The sequence below is a fragment of the Mirounga leonina genome, unplaced genomic scaffold (genome assembly GCF_011800145.1).
Source record: "Mirounga leonina isolate KUSES-001 unplaced genomic scaffold, KU_Mleo_1.0 Mir_126, whole genome shotgun sequence".
In the NCBI taxonomy this organism is placed as follows: Eukaryota; Metazoa; Chordata; class Mammalia; order Carnivora; family Phocidae; genus Mirounga; species Mirounga leonina.
The window spans coordinates 22,609,970-22,633,691 of NW_023270314.1; the positions used below are offsets into that span (position 1 = coordinate 22,609,970).

At 50.3% G+C, this 23,722-nt stretch overlaps 1 protein-coding gene across 10 annotated transcripts; it reads right to left on the reverse strand.

Annotated features, from left to right (window-relative positions):
* Positions 1-602: 602 nt before the first annotated feature.
* On the reverse strand, positions 603-23,685 carry IKZF4 (IKAROS family zinc finger 4). 10 transcript variants are annotated; one of them, XM_035002415.1, is made up of 9 exons: positions 23,445-23,457; positions 16,379-16,515; positions 16,172-16,222; positions 9,488-9,592; positions 8,206-8,466; positions 7,357-7,524; positions 4,200-4,349; positions 3,553-3,684; positions 603-2,942 (listed from the first exon to the last, which is right to left on the reverse strand). In XM_035002415.1, the coding sequence occupies exons 3-9, from the start codon at positions 16,209-16,211 to the stop codon at positions 2,182-2,184; spliced, it is 1,617 nt and encodes a 538-aa protein (XP_034858306.1). In that variant the 5' UTR covers positions 16,212-16,222; positions 16,379-16,515; positions 23,445-23,457; the 3' UTR covers positions 603-2,181. The 10 variants fall into 10 exon arrangements, with proteins under 10 accessions (XP_034858306.1, XP_034858301.1, XP_034858302.1 ...); XM_035002410.1 differs by lacking the exon at positions 16,379-16,515 and having other exon boundaries at positions 16,172-16,219; positions 23,445-23,685; XM_035002411.1 differs by lacking the exon at positions 16,379-16,515 and having other exon boundaries at positions 23,445-23,685.
* Positions 23,686-23,722: the final 37 nt, after the last annotated feature.

Here is a 23,722-nt window from a genome sequence, read left to right on the forward strand (position 1 = left end):
ATGAGGTGTCACCAAGTACATAGCAGACGCAAAAGAGGTGGTAAGGGGTAGGTCTAACAGGAAGGGGCTCAATAACCAGAACAGTTGAAAAGACCCTAGATATTAATCTCAGCTCTGCTGCCATCCTGAAAGAAGGAGCCAGTTCCCTGGGGTACTGTTGAGAAGACTCTCCCCTTCTCTAGAGACCACTCTCCTTCCAGCTAACTCCCCCATCCTCTGCCCTTGGCAACATCTGTTTATTGCTACATTGTCAAGGAGGAACCATCAACCCACAAAGCCCCTCCTTGACAATCTGGTTCTCTTAGGGAGACTACATAATGGGGGAGAAAAAGAAGGGAGAAAAGTTTTTCTAGGGTCTCCCTTCCCATAGAGGGTAAGGTAGACTCTTCCTAGAGCCCTTAGGAGCCCCAATCCCAGGGTCTGTTCCTTAGCCAACCCTTCACCATCCCCCTAAATTATCCCTGATAGGGAGTGAGAAAAGTAGGAGGCAAAAGAGCCAATAAGGAAAGGACATATGGAAAGAAAGATGGAAGGGAAGAGAAAAGGAGAGAGAGAGAAGGACCAAGTGTTACAACTTGTGAGGTGTTGTGTTTGGTTTTTACTTTCTTTTTTTTTTTTTTTTTTTTTTAAACATAGAAAAACAGCCTTTGGTTTGAATCTCAAGGAAGCAGAGAATGGGATAGCTGTGGCCTTGGGCAGAAAACGCTTGTAGAAAGAGACCTCCACTCACAGTGGAGCCATATCTCCTCCTGCCCCCTTCTCACTGACTAGGTTACCCAAAAAGCCAGGGATCTCTGCTGTGGCCAGGAGGAGCATGCCCCCTCCGGCCCTACATCTGGGAACTGAGTGTAGAAGGGGGCAGTAGAGGATGACCCCCAGTTCAGTTGTGCCCATCCCATTCTTGCTGGGACAAGAATGGAATGAGGTGAGGGGCAAATGCCCTTCCTCGTCCTGGGATAATTTTTGGTTATACTGAAAATTAGGAGAAAAGAGACACCCTTTTCTCCCTGCCACTGATCCTAAGAACAGGGCCCAGAAGCCTGGGAATGAGGGTGAATCCTGCAGGGGGGAGAAGAAGAAGGCAGCATGACTGAGGGGTTGAGATAACCCCTTGTCATCAGGCAGCAACCCACTAGTTTCTCATAGGAGAGGGACGGCAGGAGCCCCTGAGAGCCTAGGAAGGTCACTAGAGTGAAGAAGATTAGAGGTGGAAGAGAAAGAAGAATTTTAACCCACCCCCTTCCTATGCCCTGGTTCCCAATTAGGCACCTGTGGCTCCCAACATGTCAGGGACAGGACTGCAGACCTAGCCTTGGCCCCTGAGAATATAAAATTGGGGCACTCCAAGGAGAGAAAAACCACCACTGAGTAGACTGGCAGGTTGAAGAGAGTAGCAGTGTTGGGGGTTGTTTGAGGAGAGAAGAGATAGATCACATCCCAGAGGGAGATTCCCAAATGTGGGCTTTGAGGAACTCATATTACTAGAGGAACGTCAAGAGGACCCTCAGTCCCACAGTGCCTGGGGAGAATTTCTTCAGCCCCTCCTACTTCCCAATGAGGAAATTCTTCATTTGTTCAAGCATAGTGCAAGCTGCCTAACGTGAGAGGGCACAAGAGGTATGGAGTACCAGGTTGAAGGGTCCCAGAGAGGAGATATAATGCCACAGAGCTCAGGTAGGGCCAGAGGGAGTTATCAGCATCAAAAAGAAAGATAATGCAAAAGGTGAGGACTTAACACAAGAAGCTCAGAACTCTTAGGACCAAGAGGAGCTTCCTACCCCGAGGGCTGTTAGAGAAAGCTGGATCAAAGGAAGAAAAATTAGGCCTAAAGTGGGAGGGGACTGTGGGCCGGAGGGTGGGGGAGTGGCAAGTGACTGATAAAAGTTAAGAGAAAAAAGCAAAAGAAAAATCCACAAATTATATTAATAAATAACTCTGAATATGCTGGGATGAGAGGAGAAGAGGAAGAGGAGAAACATAATCGAAAAGGCCTGTTTCATCACAATGCTTAAGTCAGTCAGGGTAGAGGAGAATAGGTGAGGAGGGGTCAGGGCCAAGTGTGAAGTCAGGTAGCCAGTGGTCTAGGCTACCGAGCAAAACTCCTTGGGATGAAGTGGGGACAGAGCTAGACTCCTTAGGTAGGGCAGTGAAGTGGTGGACTGAGGGGAGGGCGGCAGGTGGCTAGCCCACCTTGTGCTCCCCCCGGACAATGTGGGAAGAGAATTCGTACCGGTCCTGGCTGTGGTAACCACAGATGTTACACTCGAAAGGGTCTCTGAAGCCATGGCAGCCCATGTGGATGGTGAACATGACATGGTCCAGAAAGAGGATTCGGCAGTGCTCACACTTGAAGGCCTTCACGGGCTCACCGCTCTCGCCCACCACCCGGAGCACTTCCTTGGAGGGGCCTGGGGTGCCCCGCAGTAACCCCTCCTGCGGCTTGGGGTCCTCTTTGGCGTAGGCAGGACTGGGCCGGCCCACCACAATGGTGGGAGCTGGCTGGGGTGGGGGACCCTGAGGGAGGGATACCACCCCCCCAACCCGATCTTCGTGGTTGCTCTCTGTGTCTGTGGAGTCCTGGCAGCCATTGCTGGGGGATGCCCCGGGGTCAGTCAGGGGGCCTCGGGCCCGGTAGAGGAGGGGGCCTCCATCGGCCAGGTCCTCGGGTCCCTCACCTGCTTCTCGGGATCCCGGAAGCTCCAGTCGGCCGGGGAGGGGCTGCATCTGGGTGTAGACAGAGCTGATGACAGGTGTGAGTTCTGAGATGCAGTTGGTAGGTGGAAGGCGGAGGGGACGCAGATGTTCTGCCCCCACAAAGGCCAGAGAGCCTCCGAAGCCAGGCTCCAGGCCGTGATGTGCCACCAACTCCACATCCTTCTCATAGCCCCCCGAGTTCACATCATAGGGGATGTCAGAGAGGCTGAAGCGCATCTGCTTTTCACCTGTGGAGGAGAGGATCTCAGCAGAGCTGGGTTTGGAGAATTCCTGAGTTTCCCCAGGATGACTTCTTTGTTTGCTTACCCTGGGGATGGCTGTAACATTATTTACCAGCCCTCATTCACTTCCCTCAAGGTCAGGACCTCTGTGGGGCCACTCCCCAACTCCAGGCTATAATTGTAGGGAAGGACTCAGTCCCAGCCTGGGGCTGATCTTTAATACTTCCTTCATTGCCCTTTATAAAGCTAGAGAGGAACCTCAAGGCCAGGTGGGTGGACCCCATACTCATACTTCCTCCCTGACACTCAGGGCCCTTCTCTCAGATCCCACAGGTGGAAGTCCTTGCTGTTCTCAAAAACTGGGAGAACCTGAGCTCCCTGACCCCCCTCCTCTTAAAACCACCGCAAAAGCCCTCAACACCCTCTTCAGGTACCTTCTCCCCCATCACGCCCCTTCTGTTCTGGGGATGGATTCTGAGCACCAGAGCCTACCAGACAGACCACTTTTTCCCCTCCCATCAAATCTCCAGGCCCAACTGGTCTGATGGCTACCAGAGCTCAGGTTTAGAGGAACTGTGGCTTAAAGCTGATGTCTCCTCCCCAACTGGACTCTTACCTACAAACTTCTGGGGGGTGGAGCGCTTGCGTTTGGTGAGGCTGTTGGCCAGCCGATCAATGAAAGTTGGCCGCTCAGAGGATGAGTGCAGCATGGAGTCTGGCACCATCTCCAGGTCACGTATCTCGTCACCTAGAGGGAAGGAGGTGGGGACAAGTCGAGCATCTGAATCGGGGTGGCATTGGCTCAGCAGCCTTTGCCTGGAGAAAATCAACAGGTCAGTAGCCAAGGAAGATCATCCCCAATACCTGGAAAATTGGGTTCCGCTCACTTCCCCTTCTCTAAAGCTCATCCTAGTAACGTTTCAGTTAATTTGAGGACCATTAGATACATGTGACCCTTGGTTTCATACTTCCTTGTGTTCTCTCTCTCCCATTAGACTGAGGACATAGATCAGAACTTCCCTGACCCCTGGACCTTCCTGCAGCACCTACCACAGGGCTCTGCACCAACTGGAGTGCTTGGCAGATTTACGAGGCAACTGTCCCTTCTCCATAGACCTCATCCCTTTGTCGGGGGGGGGGGGGGGGGGGGGGGCGGGGGGGGCCCCCGCCCGCCCGCCCCCCCCCGCCCCCCCCCCCCCCGCCCCCCCCCCCCCCCCCCCCCCCCCCCCCCCCGCCGGCCCCCAGGCCTGCCTACAGCCACACCTGGTTGGCCGGCCAGAGCTTGGGCTTCAGTGCTGAGACTCTGTAGGTAGTTGTGACACCGCTCTTTGTGCTCCTCCAGGGTACTCTGCTGTTTGTAGCTGCGGCCACAGTAGTTACACTTGTACGGCTTGCCCACTGTGGGGGAGGAGACTGTGGAGGAGACAGGAGAGACATGGCATTGTGCCCTGGTTCTACAAAGCCATCTGGGAGCAAATATGCACTGGCATGAGGAGGAAGGGATGCAGCTCAAGTGAATTCTGCTCGTCTTTCCTTCCCTACCTTCAGCGGCAAGCATGGACAGGTAACCACACCACGGAGAAGGGGACCAGTGCACAGCCACGGGAGTAGAGAGGGGACCGGGGCCTACGGCTTTGGACGGCAGCTGGGCCTCACGGTGGCCAAACTGCTGCTCAAAGGAAGGAGGAGCCAGGGACTTTGTAGGGGATCATCCCTGGCAGGCAGGCTGGCCCCACCCTAGGGTCTTAGATTCTGGGGCCCAGACTGTGGTTTAACCTTTCCATGTGGCAGGCGGGTGCAAGTGCTGTTTATCAGACAAGGGGATTTTTTGCTTTCGACCTATCTGCTTTGGTTTGGGGGAAATTGGTGGGCTGGGGTGACAGAAATGAGAGCCCTTAGATCTGCCAATGTGGGGAGGGGCAGTTTTCACTGACCTTTACTTGTGCTTCTACTCCCACCCCTAGCCTGGTTTTGCTGCTTATTTTTCTTTCTGTCTCTCTACACTGAGATACCAAGAGAGCCCCAGAAAAACCATCACTGATAGAGAAATTCTGAGAAGAGAAAAAGAATAAAAGAAGAGAGGGTGAAATAAAGGAGATGAGTAAAAGAAAGAGAACATCAACTTTGAGGGTCTTTTAAAATTTTTTTAAATAAAGAACAAGTTAGGGGCACCTGTGTGGCTCAGTCGGTTAAGCGTCTGCCTTCGGCTCAGGTCATGATCCCAGGGTCCCGGGATCGAACCCCACGTCTGGCTTCTTGCTCAGCGGGGAGCCTGCTTCTCCCTCTGCCTGCCGCTCCCCAGCACTCGTGCCCTCCCTCTCTGACAAATAAATAATAAAATCTTAAAAAAAAAAAAGACAACTTTTTTTTTTTTTTAAGATTTATTTATTTGAGAGAGAGAGTGGGGGAGAGGAAGAGGGGAAGCAGACTCCTTGCTGAGCATGGAGCCTGATGTAGGGCTCGATCTCACCACCCTGAGATCATGACTTGAGCCGAAATCAAGAATTGGATGCTCAACCAACTGATCCACCTAGGTGCCGCTAAAGACAACTTTTGAGAGATAATATTTGTGAGAGGAGAGAGAAAAGCGAGAGAACAAGGTACTGTATATCTTATTTTACGTATCTTGGGACGCCTGGGTGGCTCAGTCGGTTAAGCATCTGCCTTTGGCTCAGGTCATGATCCCAGGGTCCTGGGATTGAGTCCCGCATTGGGCTCTCTGCTCAGCGGGGAGTCTGCTGCTCCCTCTGCCTGCTGCTCCCCCCGCTTGTGCTCTCTCTCTCTCTGACAAATAAATAAAAATAAAACATCTTATTTTACATATCTTGCTACTATTGAGCAGGGAGGCAGGATAAGGTGTCTCCAGGAGGGTGGTAATTACCCCCCTCCACCCCTTATATATACATACCTACTCTGGGCTTGGTTTAATCAATCTATGCCATTTTGACCTTGCTCTGTAAACCCTAGTCTTTGGGAGATGAGGTGAATGCCATGGTCCCTATCCACCCAAGACTTTTGGGAAAATGGTTTAACATCTGGGAGAGGAACCCCTTTTTTATTATAGTGTGGGTTATATAGAAAGCATCTCACAGAGATGGAACCCAATGGTATACCTGTGTCTAATTCTGTCCCTAATAATCTTCCACAGAACAACATCCAAAATCTACCCTGCTGGCCTCGTTGTTGTTGGTTCAACAGTTCTAGGGACCAAGCCATCCTTGTTCTAAACCAGCAGAGGGAGCCGCCCCTTTTCTGAGGAAAAGGAGTATGATTCTTTGGCACAGAACCTTGAACCTTGATGGAGGTCCAGGAAGGCTGCAGAATAGCTCTGTGGCCAGCAAATCTTTTTTTTTTTTTTTTCTTTCTCCCCCCACCGCAGAGCTTCAGTTTCCTTGTCAGCAAAATGAGGATCACATGAGACAAGCGAAATGCTTTGTAGATCATAAAGCCAGCTCCAAGGTGAGAGAACCTAGAACAAGGTAGGTGGCTGGAGAAATGGTGCTGAGGTGCTTGCTCTGTCCCTTTAAATCCCAGCCCAAGAGAGTTTAGGAAAAGAGAAAAATAGCAAGGAAAGTTGCCAAGGACAGATCCTACTAATTTTTTCCCCTCTGCCCTTCTTCCTGCCTTTTCCCAATTTGAGCTCCTCCTTCCCGCCAGCAGCTTGACTCCTGGTCTCTTCGCAAGGCCAAGCTTAAAACTTAGTAAGATGCTTCAAAAATGCTACCTGCCCAGCTGATTCAGACATATGTTGACTCCAGCAGTGTTGGCTGGGGCTAGGAAAACTGGGTAGTCCAGTCCCCTGGCATGGATCCCAACACTAACCTCTGGACACTCTTGTGACTTGCTCTTGCCTCTGGGAAGGGGACAACCTCTTGGGATGGGGAACAGAGGCTTTTCCTAGGCCTCCTTTCTTCCTTTGGAGTTTGGAGGCCCATGGATATTTTTAGGAACCAGTAGGAAGTAGAGGAGAGGACAGATGGTGGTGGTCCAAGACCTCTGGTATCATGGAGGGAGGTGATGATGGTGATGGGTGTGGGAACCCGAGCATATGGAAGTGTGAGGAAGGGTTTTTCTGGTGCTCAGAAGTGTGGAGGGGGGTGGGGTACAGATGGTTCTGGCAGTAGCATGAACTTTAAAAAACAAAGGGCGGGTAACTGTTAACAGCCAAGAACATCACCCATGCTCCTTTTGCTCCAAGTCACAGAGTGTGGCAGATGTACATTACCTCATCAAAGAGTCCCCCAAATTCCCCAGGGGGCCCTGCTGCCCAGACGAGGGGTTAGAGAGGCAGGGCCCTATCCGCTCTGTGGGTGATCTGCCCTCCTCAGTGACAGACACTGTAAGTCCCCGTATACACTGAGCTCTATTTCTGGGTGTACTGAGGTCCCACTCCTCCTCTCTCACTACACTGGTCACTGACCCGAGTGTGTACGGAGGTGGCCAGTGAGCGCATCACGCCGGCGGCAAGCATAGTTACAGAAGGGACATTTGAAAGGCTTCTCCCCAGAGTGCAGCTTGATGTGGCGCAGCAGGTTCCCCTTCTGGGTGAAGGAGGCACCACACTGGTTGCAGTGGAAGGGCCTTTCACCTGCAAGAGAAACAACAGATCGCCAAGGACTGGGCGTGAGGAATTCTGAAGGTTGAACCTCTTCTCCCACCCTCTGCCCCACCCTGCCTGAGGGAAGGTGCTCAAGACAATTTCTGAGAGGCAGAGCTGAGGCATGCACACAAAATTCCTGCTTTCTAAAGATCCCTCGGGAACAGTCTTACCCTGGGAAGGTGTGGATCAGAGATGAATGGCAGAGCAAAGGGCACCAGGCTTGGAACTCTGGGCCAAAAGACCATTAACCCAAAACCAAGCCCTGTAAGACCCACTCTGGCCCGGGAGCCCAAAGCCTGAGAAAGCTGAGAAGAGGCTTTTGTTTTCCTTTTTTTTGTTTTTGTTTATTTGTTTGTGTGTTTAAATCTGAGACCGGAGGGCCCAAATAATACCCTGGAGTCCTGTCCCTGTTGGATTCTAGGACCCTTCTTGAGGCTACACCATCGTCTCCCTCACCTTCTGAGAAAAGTATCAGCTTTTCTTTATAACGACAGCTGATGAAAGTGCCAGAGAAGTATGAATGTTGAGGGAATCCAAATGCCATCCCCTCCTTTTTTTCATCAGCTGGGAAATGTGCGGGGAGAGACGCTTCCCTGTCTGAGGCCAGCCCACTCCAGGCATGGCCTCCTAGCCCCCCCGGAGCCCCTCCTGGACCCCCGGCTTACTCACCAGTGTGGCTGCGCTTATGCACCATGAGCACATTGGGTCCGATACAGACCATGCCGCAGACATCACACTTGAGCTTGCCGTTGGGCAGCCGGATGCCCCCGGGGGAGTGAGGCTCTGGCCCACTTCCATCACAGTAGCCCAGGGGCTCTGACAACGAGTCTTCCACGATCACACTGTCGTCCTTTTCTAGGAGCCGCTCATCTGGCCCCAGCAGTCTGCTTGACTCCTCATCGCTGTACATCTCCACCTTGATGGAGTTGGCTGGAGGGTGGGATGGTGTTTAGGACAGAAACAGGCAAAAGGGGGAACCTGCCCGCAAACCAGAATGGTACTCCTGAGGTCCAGAAGGCTTTCTCCCAGCCCTGAGACACGCAGGCTTTCAAAGAGGCCAACACCCCAAGTCTCCTGGGTGGTGATATGGTGGTCCTGCCGGGACCTGAAGCAACTTTTTCCTCCCATCCCACCGCCCAGGCAAATAGGCTCCAAGAGAAAAAAAGTTGGGGTACATGGGATGTCTTCTATTCCACTGGGGAGAGGAGGAGGCTAAGGGGAGCCTTTTTCTTCACTCTCTTGTCATTAAGAAAGATGTCTGGCTTGGCCCTGGGCAGGAAGCCAGCAAGTAACAGTGGCGGGAAAATGGTCCTAGGAAGACCAAAGAGACGGCGGGCTAAAGAGAGAGCAAAACTGGAAGACAGACATGGCTCACATTATCCTCCCTCCCCGTAAGACTGAGCCCCTCTATTTCCCCTCCATGAAAATCTGGAGAGGGGGATGAAGGAGGGAGGAGCCACTGAGGAGAAAGCTTTGGCTCTAGCTCTGACCTACATTCCTGGCTATTCCAACCATTTAGAGAATGTCACAGATCTAGGGCCAGCAAGAAGAGGCAGTCATGGGGACCCTATCCAGGCAGGAGAATGAGGGCCGGGAGGGGGAGGGGGCAGGTGATGAGGAGATCCCTCTCATCTCTGTTTCCTATCTGGCTCTACCTTGTGACCATTCCTATGTACTTGCGTCTCCAACTCCAGGATTTCTCTTTGGAGCCTTTACCTTAATCCCACCCATGCCTCCTTTAATTCTACCCTAGTCTGGCAGCAACTGTTCACTCTCCTTTCAGAAGTCAGGAAGACCCTAGATGCTGAGCTCCGTACTGCTTTTGGAGGCTCGAAGCAGAAAACCAGAGGGAGGCAGCGATGGGGAAAATGGCTGCCCATGGAGGGTGAACTGCGGGCCAAACACAAATGGGGGCGCCTAGTGGCAGGGCAGGGCAGGAGGTTGCACTTACCACTGAGTGAGCGGCTGGGAGAAGAGTGCTGGCTGTTGGGGGTGCTCACCGAGGGCCCCACTGGGGCCCCGAGGAACTCCTTCTCCAGAGATGAGTCCCCGCTACCTTGGAGGAGAGAACAAGAGGACAGGTGAAGCTGCAGCTGGAGCCTGTTACCGTCCGTTGCCTCACCTCTTCAAAATTCTGTGACGTCTCACAAACATTGATCTTGTAGCCACGTACAAGGCAGTGTTGTGTGCTCGGCACCATACCTTGTGCCCTCGTCAGCCTGGGTGCCTGGTGCGGACTTCTGCAAGCTCAGTGGCTGCATCTTGCCCACCCTACCTTTATCTAGGCCTGAGGGGAAGAGCATCACTGCCTGACGTCCACAGGAAGCAGGGCTGGGGCTGGGCGGGCCAGGGTGGAGAGGAAAATGGGGGCCTCAGGAGGGAGGCGGTTCAGGACAGACGTTCTTCCCTACTGTTCCTTTCCGGAGCCCCCAACACCAGGTTCGGGATCTGCAGGAAGGGCAGCTGGAATGGTCCCTGAATCTAATGATAATAATAGTAATCATAACGATAGCCGCTAACATGTATTGAGTGCTCACTTTGTGCCAGGCCTGGTTCTATTCACTTTATACCAATTATCTCATTTAACCTTCACAACGGCCCTATGAAGCAGGTGCCAATACTATCTTAATTTTGCAGATGAGAAAACTGCGGCATAAAAGAGGCTGTGGCACTTGTCCAAGGTCACATAGCTGGTAGAGGTGGAACCCAGACCGATCATAGATCGTAAGCACCCATGTCCTGAGCCACCACCTCTGCAACCAGTGGGGAATCACTGTTTTAGCAGAACTCTAATGGGAGCATTAGGCCCATTAGACCTTCTGTAATCAGCACAAATTTGACTACTCCAGAAAGCCTCCTATCTGATATGATTCCAGCACATATTTATTGCTCGATGTTCCCTTGACAGTAAAATAATGAGTTTATTCTCAGTATGTTTGTTGTTAACGTGTTGACAAATTGCTTTGTAAAAATGAGTTTTAAGAGTTTCGTATGTATCTTTAAAAATTAGTTAACATACATGAAGATATGAATCATGTCTTTAAAAAAAAATCCCTCCTCCCCACAATCTTGTGCACAAATTTATAGGTGAAATAAAACACATGTAGGTAAACACACACATAGACACAGACACATATCACAGATGTAGTTACACATGAAGAGAACATACCTATAGGGGTAAACACACCCATAGCCTTCTACATTATCTGCTAACGTGAACATGCATGGATGTGTACACACAAGCCTAAATATGGAAGAGAGAAAGAAAGACACGAGCCCTAAAATTCATCCCTAAAGTCCACCTATTAGTACTTTACCCAATTTCCCAGCTATGCACATACTTACTTTCACAAAATAAAGATTCCATTATAAAATGGTTGGAGTCTTGGGCCTGAGGCAAGTAATCCGGAACACACCCTCCTGAGGGATCCCTCTCCAGCTTTGGTCAGTGGGAAGAAAACAACCACTCAGGACTTTGGGACCATTTCCCATTCATATCCTCTTCTAAAAGTCCCATTTCCCCCATTCTTTCCCATCAAAGCCTGAGGAAATTTGTTCACTCTCTATAGAAAATGCCTTATAGCTTGAAACTGAGTTGTCCCAGCTGGGGCTCTTTAGATGAGCCATGGTTATCTAGAAAAGTTGCCCAAGTCAGAACCACATACATATCATGAAGTAAACATCTCAGAGTTGAGGGTTGAGATGTGTAGATTCAGACCTAGTTTTAAAATACGTCCTTTAACTAAGTGGTAGGGTTTGCTACGGTTAAAGGGGCTAAAAGGGGCATCTCTTCGTTCCTTTTCAGACGTTAGTGCTGACTTGCCCTAAATCACTTGATGTTAGTAATAGGGGAAGAACTGGACTCTGGGCCCTGGTGCCCTAAAACAATGAGTAAACTTGCTAGAAATCCATCTCTAGTCCCAGCCTACTAGGCTGAGACTGCCTCTTGGAGCCAGGGGCTTGATACATGGAGAAAATATGCTTAAAGGGATATTTAGGGGCATTAAGAGGAAAACATCCCTTGTGCCTTTCCTTATGAAGGCCTGGGAACAGGAGGAAGAGCAGGTGCCTCCAGAGCCAGCCTAGTAGTTCGAGAGGCTCTTTGATGCCATTGCCATCCCTAGGGAAAATAGGCTCAAGTCTGCTTTTCTGGGGCTAATACATAAAAATGAATCTGTTTCAGGGGCCAGAAAGTCTTTATGGGGAGGGACCCAGGGATTTTGAGTTCTAGCCGGAGGGTGAAGGGGCCTAGAGACAGATTTAGGAAGTTCAGCAGTTCCTCTGTCGGTCCCAGAAACCCCAGGGAGGGAACTTCAAATGCCTGGGACTCCCAAGAAATCCCAGACTGTCAAAGCCAAGAATTAAGGCCACTCTCAGGTCTCAGAGAAATGTTCTTGGTCACAGTCATCATAGATTGGCTGAACCCCCAGAGGGTAAAGCCAAATCATGAGGTTGACATCAGAGGAACAAGGAGGTGGGTCCAGGGCAGAAAAGCAGGAGGGAGAGAGAGGAAACAGGGCAATGTCCCACAAGCTAAATGTGTTTCACATGCTGAAGGAGACTAGCCCTCCACTCCTGCTGCCCTTCCTCGATCCCTTCAAAGAGTGGCTGCCTCTAGGGAACAGCCATGAGGTCCGAGAACCTCCACACTTCTCTGCTCTCATCCTAACTGCTTTCCCTTTCTTGACCATGGGCTCCGGGGTGGCAGGATGCTAACCTGCTAGCAGGAAACAGTGGGTACAGGAGCGAAGAAAGACGCCCATCCCCAGCTCTATTGTGGGGAAGAGGCTGAGGCCCCTCAGATCTCTGTTCCCGGGTGAGGCATCTGCTGCCAAGGTTCCTCTTTACCTCGATTCTATTACCTATTCCCACCCAGGCCTGTCTCGGCATTTCCCCCTCGGGCAGCTCTACATCTGTCCCCAAGGCCTAATCAAGATGTCACCACAAGCTCCCACTGTCCAAGTCGCAGTCTTTGCTTAGCAACACCAAACACCCTTCCCATCCTCCGCAAGTGTAGGGAGGAACGCCCCCTCCCCCGCCACTCACACTCACACTCACACACACTCACACACGCGCGCGCGCGGCCCCCATCCTCTCCCTCTCCTCAGGCTTGGGAGTAGTTACTGAATCGGCTCCCTAGCCCCGGCAACCCCCCTTCCCCCTCCGCTAGCCCCCTTCTGCCTGAACTTACATTATCCTTCCCTTGCCGGTGAGCCCCTGGGGTGCGAACGCGGCCGCCGCCTTGGAAACGGCGAGGGAGTGCGGGTGGTGTGTGCATGTCTGCGTCTCGGTGGCAGGCAGGGGTGAGCCCAGCCACTCACCTTCCAGGAAGCGCGGATTCCTGGAAGTGAGGGGAACCGCCGTCATTTCGCAGGCAGCGGCTCGGTGAGCGGGGGCCCACGGCTGCAGCCGGCAAGAGGAGCTCAGCCCAGGGTGTGTGTGTATGAGAGAGAGAGAGGGAGTGTGTGAGAGAGAGAGGGAGAGAGGGAGAGCGCAAGCGAGCGCACACGCTTGGATGTGCTTGCGGAGGGGGCTGGAGAGAATGTATATGTGTGTCTGGTGGCGGGGCGGGGGGGGGGGGGGATGCTAGGCTACAGCATCCCTTTCCCAAGCCAGGAAAGGGGTGGGGGTGGGGGGTGTGCACAGGGAGGGGGAGGCAGATGCCGTTGCCCTCGTGCCCAGCAGACAAAGAGGAACTGCACAACAAATGCCTGAGAGAGGCAAGAGTGTGTGTAAGAGAGAGAGAGAGATGGATGGGCCCTCGAGGTGGGAGGGAGAAAGGGGGGCCCCCAGGGAAGGCCCAATCCTCTGCCAGCTGGGGAAGCCAAGGCCCCAGAGGTCATGGGGCCCAGGACATGGGGCAGCTTCAAGGCTCTCAGATCGGCAGAAAGCCCCTCCCCCACGAAACTCGGGCGCTCAGAGTCCCTCCTTTCCCTCCTCCTCCAGGAGGGAGGCCGCTCTCTAGATCTGGGGACAGACAGCCCCCTCCCTCCCAGCAGTGAGAAGACCCAGCAGTCTGGTCTCGGGCTAGTGTTGCTCTGTGGCCCTGAGGCTTCTCAGATCCCGGGCAAAATCCCGGTATAGTCTCCCCACCTCCGCGGCCCTCCCTTCCAGTGCCCCTGGGGCCCAGCAGCCGACAGCCCTGGACGAATCCGCCTTCTATCAAGACAAGGCCTCTGCTCCCTTCCCTTCCAGAGGAGCTGCTCACTGACGTGCTGACCTACTTTGGAGACTAGATTTTCTGATTCCAAGAATTTGGGGGTGGGAGGGGCCATGAAACTTTGGGCTGCCTACCCCTGGATCCCTCTCTAAGGTTCCCTTAAACAGAAAACTGTGACAAGCACTGCTCAGTCAATTAATTGCATGAGCTGGGTTTGAGCAACTCAGTTTCCCCTGAAAGATATGGAATGGAGGTGGGGAGAGAATCCATGTGGTAAGTTAATGGACTCCTCCTTCCTCTCTCAAGACCCCAGGAGGGAGTGACCTGCACCTTTAGAAAGAGACAAGGGGAGAGAGGATGGGTTTTCTGAATTGGGTTCTGTGAGGTGGGAAAATCTCTTTGAAGAACAGGAGAGATACCCCCTTCATCACGTGGCCAGGTGACGGAAGGCCACCAGGTGAGGGAAGCCCACCTGGTGTGGAAACAGAAGAGCTGTGATGACCTTGAAGGGCCACAGTGTGCTTGAGGAGGGGTACACGCAACAGCCTTTCCCACTGCTTGCATACTGGCCCAGGAGAGATGGGTCAGTGCTGGGCTCTCAGATGTCCCTCACGTGGACTGTCTCAGCCATGCCCAGCCCTGCAGGGGCTACTTTACAGAACTAATGTTAGCCCTATGTTGGCTTTCCCTCTTCCCATTCTCTAGGGTAGTTGCTGGCATCTAGAATTCTCAAAACACAGGTGAGGGGTTTCTGGCTTCCCCTTTCATTCAAAAAATACCATCCTGTGCAGAGGCTTCTCTTATCTCAGAAATGTCAACGTGCTGAAAGCAGGGAAAATTTGGATTCATAGCAAATGAAGCAAACACCCTACGAGGTTTTCCTCTAATCCACATTCTCCAGAGACAGAGCTCCGTGGGCTATTTCCCCAGCCACTTTCTCAGTTTCTCATTTACCTACGTTAGGACAGGGACTGGTTTTTATCCATCTCCGTGTTTCCCAGCAATACAACGGGGTCCAGAGTGTGGCTGTTGCTCAGTAGTGGTTTTCTGAGTAGGCTTAACTGAGCAGGAGAGAGAAGGACTGGCTGGTTCCTCAGAAGGGCCATGACTTTCGTTCCAATAAATCTCTTTCAGTTAAATCAGTCCACTTGATCCCTGTCACTCTGACCAGCATGTGGCAGGTATCAAATGCCTTTACCCATTCCAACTCCTTCCCTCCTTAAATGAGAAAGGGGTCAGAGTCAGTGTCTTACCTTACATTACCCAGGTGTTGCCAATGACTCTTATATGTGTGTCTGACCCATCTTGCTATCATCCTTTCAACGTGCCCATAATTCCACTGGTCCCACTTCAGGGTAAAAAAAAAAAATAAGCTATAGGTCATTTCTACAGCGGTGCTTGGATTTCTGATGGGCATCCTCATCATGTCAAAACCCAATTCTGGCTTCCCTTACCTTTTATAATCATTTCCTGCCCTGACATTCTAATGGTCCAAAAAATGATTCCTTCTGTCTTAGAGACAAACTGTCTTAGGCCCTTCTCTACACCCTCAGAGAGGGAGCCAGATAAAGGTCCTCATATCTTTTTACCTTGTTAAACTCTGAAACGACCCCGATTACTTTCATCTCTCTAAAAGCCATTCATACGATCTCTTCTGCCTTCGTAAGAGTATTTGGCAGGTATGCAAAGCCACAGCATGTTATGACAGTGGAAAAGGACTGGGGGAAATGAGAACTGGGCTCTATATCTCTCTTTCAAAGGCTCTATGTTGTTGGCCCACTGGCTGAATTTAGCCCATGGACAAGTTTGGCTTGTTCCACGGAACATTTTTTAAAATATTGAGTCATTATTCTAAAACGAAGACATTTCACATAAAATCTGGATTCCTGACTTCTCTTGAAAAACTGCAAGTTTTGGCCACATTGGATACACATTCGGGCATGACAATGACTGATGGACACTGAGGAGCTGTTGCTCCTTGAGGTAGGACATGTATTCTCTAGTACATGACAGTCCCCACATTCTCTTCTGTGCATTATCCTAACCCCATTCACTCATTTACATACCCACCTGGCCCCTACAGGCCTTTGAGGTTTGAAACCCTGCTCCACTCTCCACCTGGCTGGGACAGAATATCATGTTTGGCCGGTGACCTCAGAGTATAGGAGAAGGACCTACATCTTCCTTCTGTCTCTTTGCTTTAAATCATTCCTATCTAATAGTCTCCACTCGTATTCTCCTCTTATTCCCTTCCCCTTCCCTTAACCCCCAAGAAGTCTGGGAAGAGAATCTCTATTTAGGGAATATAAAATGATAAAATAGATGCACACTACCAAGCACTACCAAGCATGAGTGGCAGCTCTGTGACTGGGGCACCTGAGGTCCTGTGTTAGGCTGAAGGCTGGACTCCACTCTGCTCCACAGGCGAGTGGCTGCTTCCAGCCCGTTACAAAGAGAATGCACAAGAGGGCATACCAGACATATATGAGCGGCCATTGCAGTCTTCTATGTCCATCTTAGAGTCTGCTGAAAGAGAAAATAGCTGCGATTAGAAGCCAGATCTGGGAAGGGAGAAGGCTTCTCTCTAACATTCTGGAATTAGTAAGTTTGCTCCAACCCTATCCTAAAGAAGAAAAACCTCTTACTTGGTCCCGATGAGAAAGAGAATGTACCCCGACTTACAAACCCCAGGGTCTCCTCCAACCCACAACTTCTGCAGGCTTCCCCAGTCTCTGGAGTGGAAACACTGTCTTAACTCCAGGGTGGTCCCGGTTGTGTTGTTTTGAGAGTAGACCCTCCTCCTGTAGGTGGAGCTGATGCTGTGGGAAAGGAGACAGGTTACAGTCCAGCCTTCTGGAGGCAAAGAAACCAGCCCCACAGAAACTCTGTACCTTAAGGTGGGGTAGTAACAAGAAAAAGAAGCTGGATTCTGTCTCAAAGGATTCTCTTTTGGGTGTTGTAGGGGAGGGAGGGGGACAGGAAAGTAGAAGATGGAGAGCAGCCCACCTCAGGTTCAGCGAGGAGTCCTCTCCTGAAGGTCTAATAAACAAATTAAACCTTTAAGTGGCTTCTCCTCACCTTCTTGTCAATTACTTCGCTATGTTTATTTTTTTTTAAAGGCGGAAGCCTGAATTTAACATGCAGGTTAGTCTATTTAAGAGGAGCGAGCAGTAATTGGCAGTAGAGTATTAAACAAATCAAGAACTGAGAACAATTAAAAGTGATAATTTGTTCCAATGAATTATCTCCTTAGGAGCCTGTGGGAGGAGGAAAAAAAAATATCTTTAGTGGAAATTTACATACCTCCAAAATTGATTTCACCAGTCATCTAATGAAAAATAAATACTCCAGGGGCAGATTTGGGGGTACAAGAGTGGGGCAAGGGAACAGCCTGAGCTGCCACCAGGATTCCTGGTCTCATCGAAGGATCTCTCTGAGGCAGATGGATGAAAATTTGGTTTGCTTGTAATACTATACTGTTGGAGGCAAGGGTGGAGGATTCTGGAGGATGCCCAGGGGAAAAGTGTCTATTACCCTGTCTCCCCACTCCCTCAGGTCATTCGCGTGCTGAGAGACATCATACTCCTCTGAAAAGTGTCAAGAGAAAGCCCGAAACATGGGCTTTCCTTCACTTCACAAAGCAGCTGTACCTTAGATTTCATTAGAGAGTCCTAGTCTTACCCAGGAAGCCTGGGTGTGGAAGAAAAAATTATCTAAATTTATTTTCAACTCTTCTTCACATCCTCCCTGGGATGGACTGAGCTTTGGGATCAGACAGCTAGATCAAGCCACAATAATGAGTGGTTCCTTGAAGGTTCCCTTAGGGGTAATGATTAGAAGAGCCCAAGTCCACAGTGGTTAGCAAACTCATACCCTCTGGAACTAGCCATAGAACTTGTGGTGGGCAGAGATTCAAAGAATGAGGAAGGGTGGTCTGGTACTCATGGGGCCCCTTTCATTTCTGAATCATTAGCTCCATAATTGCCCTTTGGGATTTTTCAAAACTGCAAAGCTAAGATGCCACATGTGACTTCCCTTCACACACACACACACACACACACACACACACACACACCCATGCAGGAGAAGCAAGAGTGAGCAAGATTTCCTCCATTTTCTGCTTGGAGAAACTGAGGCTCAGAGCAGCTAAGTGACTTGTCTCAGGGTTCATGGTGAGACTGGAAAAAGAACACAGGTCTCCCGCCACTCTGAGCTGTGCTCTTCCCATTAAACCATCTTGCTTCCTTTCAAAAGTCGTGGATCTTCTTGCTTTTCCCTGGTTCTAACCAGGGAATTAATTAAGGCATCTTTTCCTTTGGTGTGACCCCCGTGGGAGTGGGGTCTGTTACTTAAAAAGAAGAACAAGTTGAGCAGGCTCTAAGAGGAGAAATATGCTAATGTAATGTAATGTGTGTGTGTGTGTGTGAGAGAGAGAGAGAGAGAGAGAGAGAGAGAGGACACAAACGAACCAGGGCCTAGATAAGCACTAGGTAGGCAGAACAGTTGAAGCATAGCATTCAGCCAGCACTGGCTCAGGAAGTGCATCTCATTCTTGGACACCTGCCCAAATGGTCCCAAAACAATTTCCAGAAGGGTCTGAAGGAGTTGTTTTCTGAGTTGGACTTTGTTCCTAGCAGTAAACTGAGCTCTTTTGCTTCTTAATTGCTCTTAACAGGTGCTCCATGACACATCTTGGGCAAAATCAGTGTTTGGCTGCCTCTAACAGGTCCACATGCCAAGTTGGTAACCCTGGAAGTGAGAAGGGACGGAGATTCTGCTGTTCCCAATCCTGGTATTCTGAGAGCCAGGAGCAAATCAGTAGACGTACTTCACTGTTCAAGTCTCCAGGCAGCACATCCCTCCCAACCTTCCCACTCCCCGCCCCTCAAAGCACCTCCTCCCCTGCCTGGCCAGGCAGGCAGATCTTAGTGTCTCCTTAGAGGAACTGGGTCAAATTAGGCACTGCCAATTGGAGACGTACCGCAGGGGGAGGAGGTATAAAAAGAGAGAAGTTAGTTACACAAGACAGGTTTGGCTCAAAGATCTTGGAAAGAAACCGGCTTTATAGCAAGTTAGGCATCATTCAGTGATGGAGGTAGGCACATATGTACTGTAAATTCAGTTCAGTGAACTGAATACAAAGCAACTAGAAATAGCTAGTCTCCCAATTCAAAAGGAAGTGTCACTGTGAGGAGGGAGGAAAGGTTGGTCATTGTAACCTCCGGAGACAAAGATTTTCTTCCCTGTTCTTTTGAATCCACTTGGCACTGTAATAAGAGTCCTCTATGGCCCTGGCTTTCTCCCATCAACACAATATCGCGTTTGAACAGGAATGGGCAGGAATGGACATCCCTTCTAGACAGAAGATTTCCCACCACACTTCCTGACAAGCAACACGTCATGAGCAATCCAAGGTCTGACTTCTAAGGGCAGGTCTGGCATCAGCTACCACCCCAACTTCCCATCTCCACAAAAACATCCCCACAGCTTTCACTATTAGGTGACAAAAATGTCAGAAAGTCAAGTTCTCTCTATGTAGTGGCTCTGAAAGCCTGAAATAAGATGGACATCACAAGTATTTAAAGCTCTTCAAATCCTCTAAAGAATCCTGTTTGATCCGGTGACACTCCAAAATTGGAATTTAAAATACACTCCATGTGGTCTAGTGGGTAGAAAGGTAGTGAGGAGGATATTGTTGGGAAAGAGAGTGGAGGTAGAGAGAGTGGCAAGGATCTGTGCCTTCCTTTTGGTTATTGTTCCCGAACTGCAGCAGGGAGAAGCAGACATTTTTTTCTCTGGTCTCCCCTAGGACCCGGGACCTGAAGTGGAGTGCAGTGATTATTAACAAGACAGAATTTCCCACCTGCCTGGGAGTGAGCAGTTCAGGTACTACAAGTAAACCAAACCCACAGCATCATCCTCTCTTGTCTGTACCTTTGTGAACTGAATGAAATCGACACAAAAATGCACCCAAGTCACTTGGCTGGTTCTGCTGTCTGTCAGGGCTTTGCATAACTGGGGAGGGGAAAGAGGTAAATGATTGAGGGCAGAGGTGGAATGAGGCATTGTCTGCAGCCTGACTGACCACTGACTACATGCCCCTTTCCAGGAAACAGACCTTGACGTCCAGCAGTCTGCAGCTCTGAAATGATCTTTAGGGTCAACCTAGGGCCCTCTGAAGGAAACCCACGAACCTTTTCTCAGCTCATGTGTCTGTCTTTACAGCAGAAAGATCTGACTCATTTTTTCACCAGGCTGAAGATGGTGACCTTCTGTCTACATATAATACAGAAGAAGACAGCTCGACTTCATTATCCAAGTGCTTGGGGAGCTGTGATGAGGGGATGAATTCTCAGGTCATCCTAGGAATGGCCAGTCTCTAAAATAAGAAGGGCCAGGAGCTGGAAACACAACACCTGGACAGTGGGAAAATATCACCTCATTGTCTCCTTTTAGATCTCAGATGGAGGCATCTTTTCTCTTGTTCTTTGCACTTCCCTGTCCTCCCCACGTAGACTGTGGAAGAGAGAGAGGGCTAAGGTTTATGGGTGGGAGGAGAAACAATCCTACCCCTCCCATGTTTCCTCTTAGGACCTAAGGAACTAAGGAAAGGGCCAAACTAAACAGTTTAAATCACTAGGTATGAGGCACATGAGATAATACTCTCTGGGTTTTTTGGATATACCCTTGAGTATTTGAGCCCTGTGTTTATAGAAAGGCCCCACAAAGTCACTGCTATTCAGTGTTTGGGCAGGGGTGAGGGAAGTAGGGCAGCAGAGTTGAATTTGAATTTTATAATAATTAGTTTTGAAGCCAAAGATGCCCTCAAACAAAGTTAGCTCTATCAAGTGAGATTTGAAATTATACGGAAGTCTCAATGAACTCTGCCTGGGGCAGGGTAGCAAAAAGGTGGAAGAGACAGGAACCACTGCCTTTGGTGGCAGTCCTGACCGGAAGTCTCTAATGCATGCTCATCAAAAGGGCTCAGTGTTGTTTGGGCCGGAAAGATGTTTTTGGGCTCCTCTGCTAACAAAGAATCTGGCCGTGAAAATCCAATTTAGTAAGCCTCTCTTCATGTGGAGGGCCTGGGGCAGGGATGTTGTAGGACCTGGGGAATCTTGGAGCTAGAATGGAGCTGAGAGATGATCTCCAATCTCTTGGTTTTTAACAGAAGAAGAAATTAAGCTGAGTCACCCATCTGGTTAGCAACAGAATTAAGACAAATAGAACCCAGGTTACCAAGCAGGTAACCAGTCTTTCCACTACAGTACAAAGTTAAATCTTGCCACAGTGGGAAGGTTTGGGGTCACCACGCTTACCTTCTTTCTCAGGTGTTGAAATGAACAATTTGGGGGTCTGCATCTGAACATTTGGGAGTCTATAAGGTTGATGCCATTCCCACTGGTGGGGTGGGAGGAGATAGGCCATTCATATCAGCACTATCCTTTCTTAGATGCTTCCGTCAGATAAACCTTGAAACTGTCTCCCTGTTTCTAATACAGAATCCACAATTCTTCTGAGAAAAGGAGGCAAATCAAACAGCTTGGAATTCAGAGCCTCCTTCAGGCAGGGTCAAGAGACCAACAAAAAGAGGGAGTACCTCTGCTTATAGCATTGTCTACACCCACAGGGTTCCACACTCTTATTTGTTCTGCTAGAGTAAAATGAGCCTCGAAATACCTGCCCAACAATAACTTATCTTAATTTTTTCCTTGGTTATTTTGTGTGTATGTTGAGGGAAGGAAGATGGCCAGTTCGGGAGAAAATAATTCCTTTGTGGATGTTAGTAGGAGGTAAAAGGTGGGATAATGTTCCCCCCACGCTGGGAAGTACAAGCTGCAGATTTAAACTAAGAGAAAATAAAGAAGAAATGTTCAGTTGCATTTTCACTGGAAAAAATTCAGGACTTCTTTCTGAGCCAAGTCCCAAAATGTGCTTTACCCTTAGCCTACTAAGAAGAAGGGGATTGCCCAGAAGCTACAATTGAACTAACTGCACTCAGTGGGCAAGAAAGAGATTATATTTTGTGCTTGAGACATCAGCATCTGTTGACTCGGGCAAGACATAATTCTCAACCTGCCAAATTGAGGGCAACTTCCACCACCCTGGGACCCACCCCAGAAGCTCCAGTGAGACCTATCCTGCTTCCCAATGGCAACACTATTTTCTTCTTTTAAGACTTTATTTTTATCTCATGAGACACTCTTCTGACTATTCTCATGACCCAGGGAGTTATATGGATTCTCTGGCTTTAGGTTGTTGTAGGGATGGCTGAAGTCCCCCACACCACAAAGCAAGATTCACTGACCCAGTGAAAGACCCATGGGGAGATGTGGGATTCCCAGCTAGGCATTCTCACATACTCCTACCAAATAAGAAGCTACATTTTCAAAGATTGTTTGATTTGGCCTTGTCCTGGCCTTATCCTCAGAATCTGAGTTATCTTAAGTGGAAATATTGTAGGTAGTCAGACACCTGTTTTTTAATGCTTCCTAAGAATATAAACATGTACCTTCACACAGGTAGAGTGAACAAGCAGCAAGCAGTAAGGGGGAAGCAAAAGGCCTCAACAGTCTTCTGCTTGGCCACGATAATGGAAAGCCTAGAGCTGACATGTGAGCAGGTCAGGAATTTCTAAGCTCATGAATGATGCTTTGAGGGCTCAGGCAGGGTAGACTGGGACACAGGTGGAGCTATGAAACCTGTCGGTGGGGGAATCTATAAGAGTCACTACAATAGACAGTTTTGCTTATGAGAGAAGGGACTGAAGCAAAAGAAGGTGTGTAAAACTTGACACAGTGTGGTTGGTAATGCATCAGATCTTCCTGGAAGCAGAGTTAGTAAATTCTTACCTTGGAGAGAGAAATGGGGTATCTTATTTCTTAAACATCTCATATCTAAAGATCTGTGTTCTATTAAACTCCCAACTGTCTCCAGACAGGACCAATCACAAATAAACATTTTTAAAAAGCATAGACATCAAACAAAAATTTCCAAAGTGAGAATCTACAACTCTAGCAGACAAAGGGTAAGAAAATAACTGGGGATGGGGCTGTGTAAGGAGGTACATGGAGGCCTATTTTAGCTTATAACTGCTTCCCAAGTCTGTCTCTCCCTAGAGTTGTCAGCCCCAGGGCTTCCTCTGTTACAGTTCTTTCTTAGGACTCATATGCAGGGAATCTCTTCCTTCCCAGGAACCTGCTTCTCAGGTTCCCTAGACTTCTCACCCTACATGGTACCCTAGACATCACTTTCCACTTCCACTCTAAGTTTCCTCTCTACCACGTTTCTCCTAATCTGCTCATTGCCTCCCAGATCTCCTCACCTAGGCCTATGTCCTCTCTAACCTTCTCGACAAAACCCCCTAATCCCTCGCTTTTTTGCCCAGGTACCCCCTCTGCTTCTCCTTTCTCCACTGTCTCTCTGTTCTACCCCAGCCGTACCCCACCGAGGAGCCTCGCGCACCCAGCTCCTGGCTGTCCTCGGTCCTCTGCCCTGACCCGTGTCCCGCCTTTTTAGGACCCCTTGACTCTCCGTTACCCTCCCCTAAACCTTAAGCCTCGCGCCAACCTCCCCCACCACCCGGGCCAGCTTTCTCCCCTCGAGCCACAGCCCAGGCGGCTAAGCCCTCTTCCCGCCAGACCCCCGCCCGCGTCTCCCCTCACTTCACGCCCAAGCCCCTCAGGCCCCGCCCCCGGCAACCGAGGCCCCGCCCCAGCGCTTCGCCCAAGCCCCGCCCCTCACTCACCTGAGGCAGCTCCGCGCGCGCGCAGGCTAGGGGGGTGTGGGAGAGGGGACGGTATTGGGGAGGAGGGGGGCGGGGCAGCGGGGGTCCCCCACTCTGGCCCGGGCGGCCCAGTGCGGGGGGAGTGGGGTCACTAAGGCGGCGGCAACCGGGCCGGACCCGGGACCCGGGCGCTCAGCGGCGGCGGCGGCTCCATCTCCATCAGCGGCTTCACCTGAGAAGGGACCGGCCCCCCCCATCAACCCCCCCCATCACGGCCGTCCCCCCTCCCCCGAACAACT

Excerpts from the sequence above, each read along its gene's own strand:
- IKZF4 (XM_035002410.1), bottom strand. The coding sequence starts at position 16,211 with ATGGACATAGAAGACTGCAATGGCCGCTCATATATGTCTG. Across the intron at positions 7,525-8,205 it reads GCATAAGCGCAGCCACACTG|GTGAAAGGCCCTTCCACTGC; the intron begins GTGAGTAAGCCG and ends TTTCTCTTGCAG. Across the intron at positions 3,685-4,199 it reads AGCTCTGGCCGGCCAACCAG|GTGACGAGATACGTGACCTG; the intron begins GTGTGGCTGTAG and ends CCTTCCCTCTAG.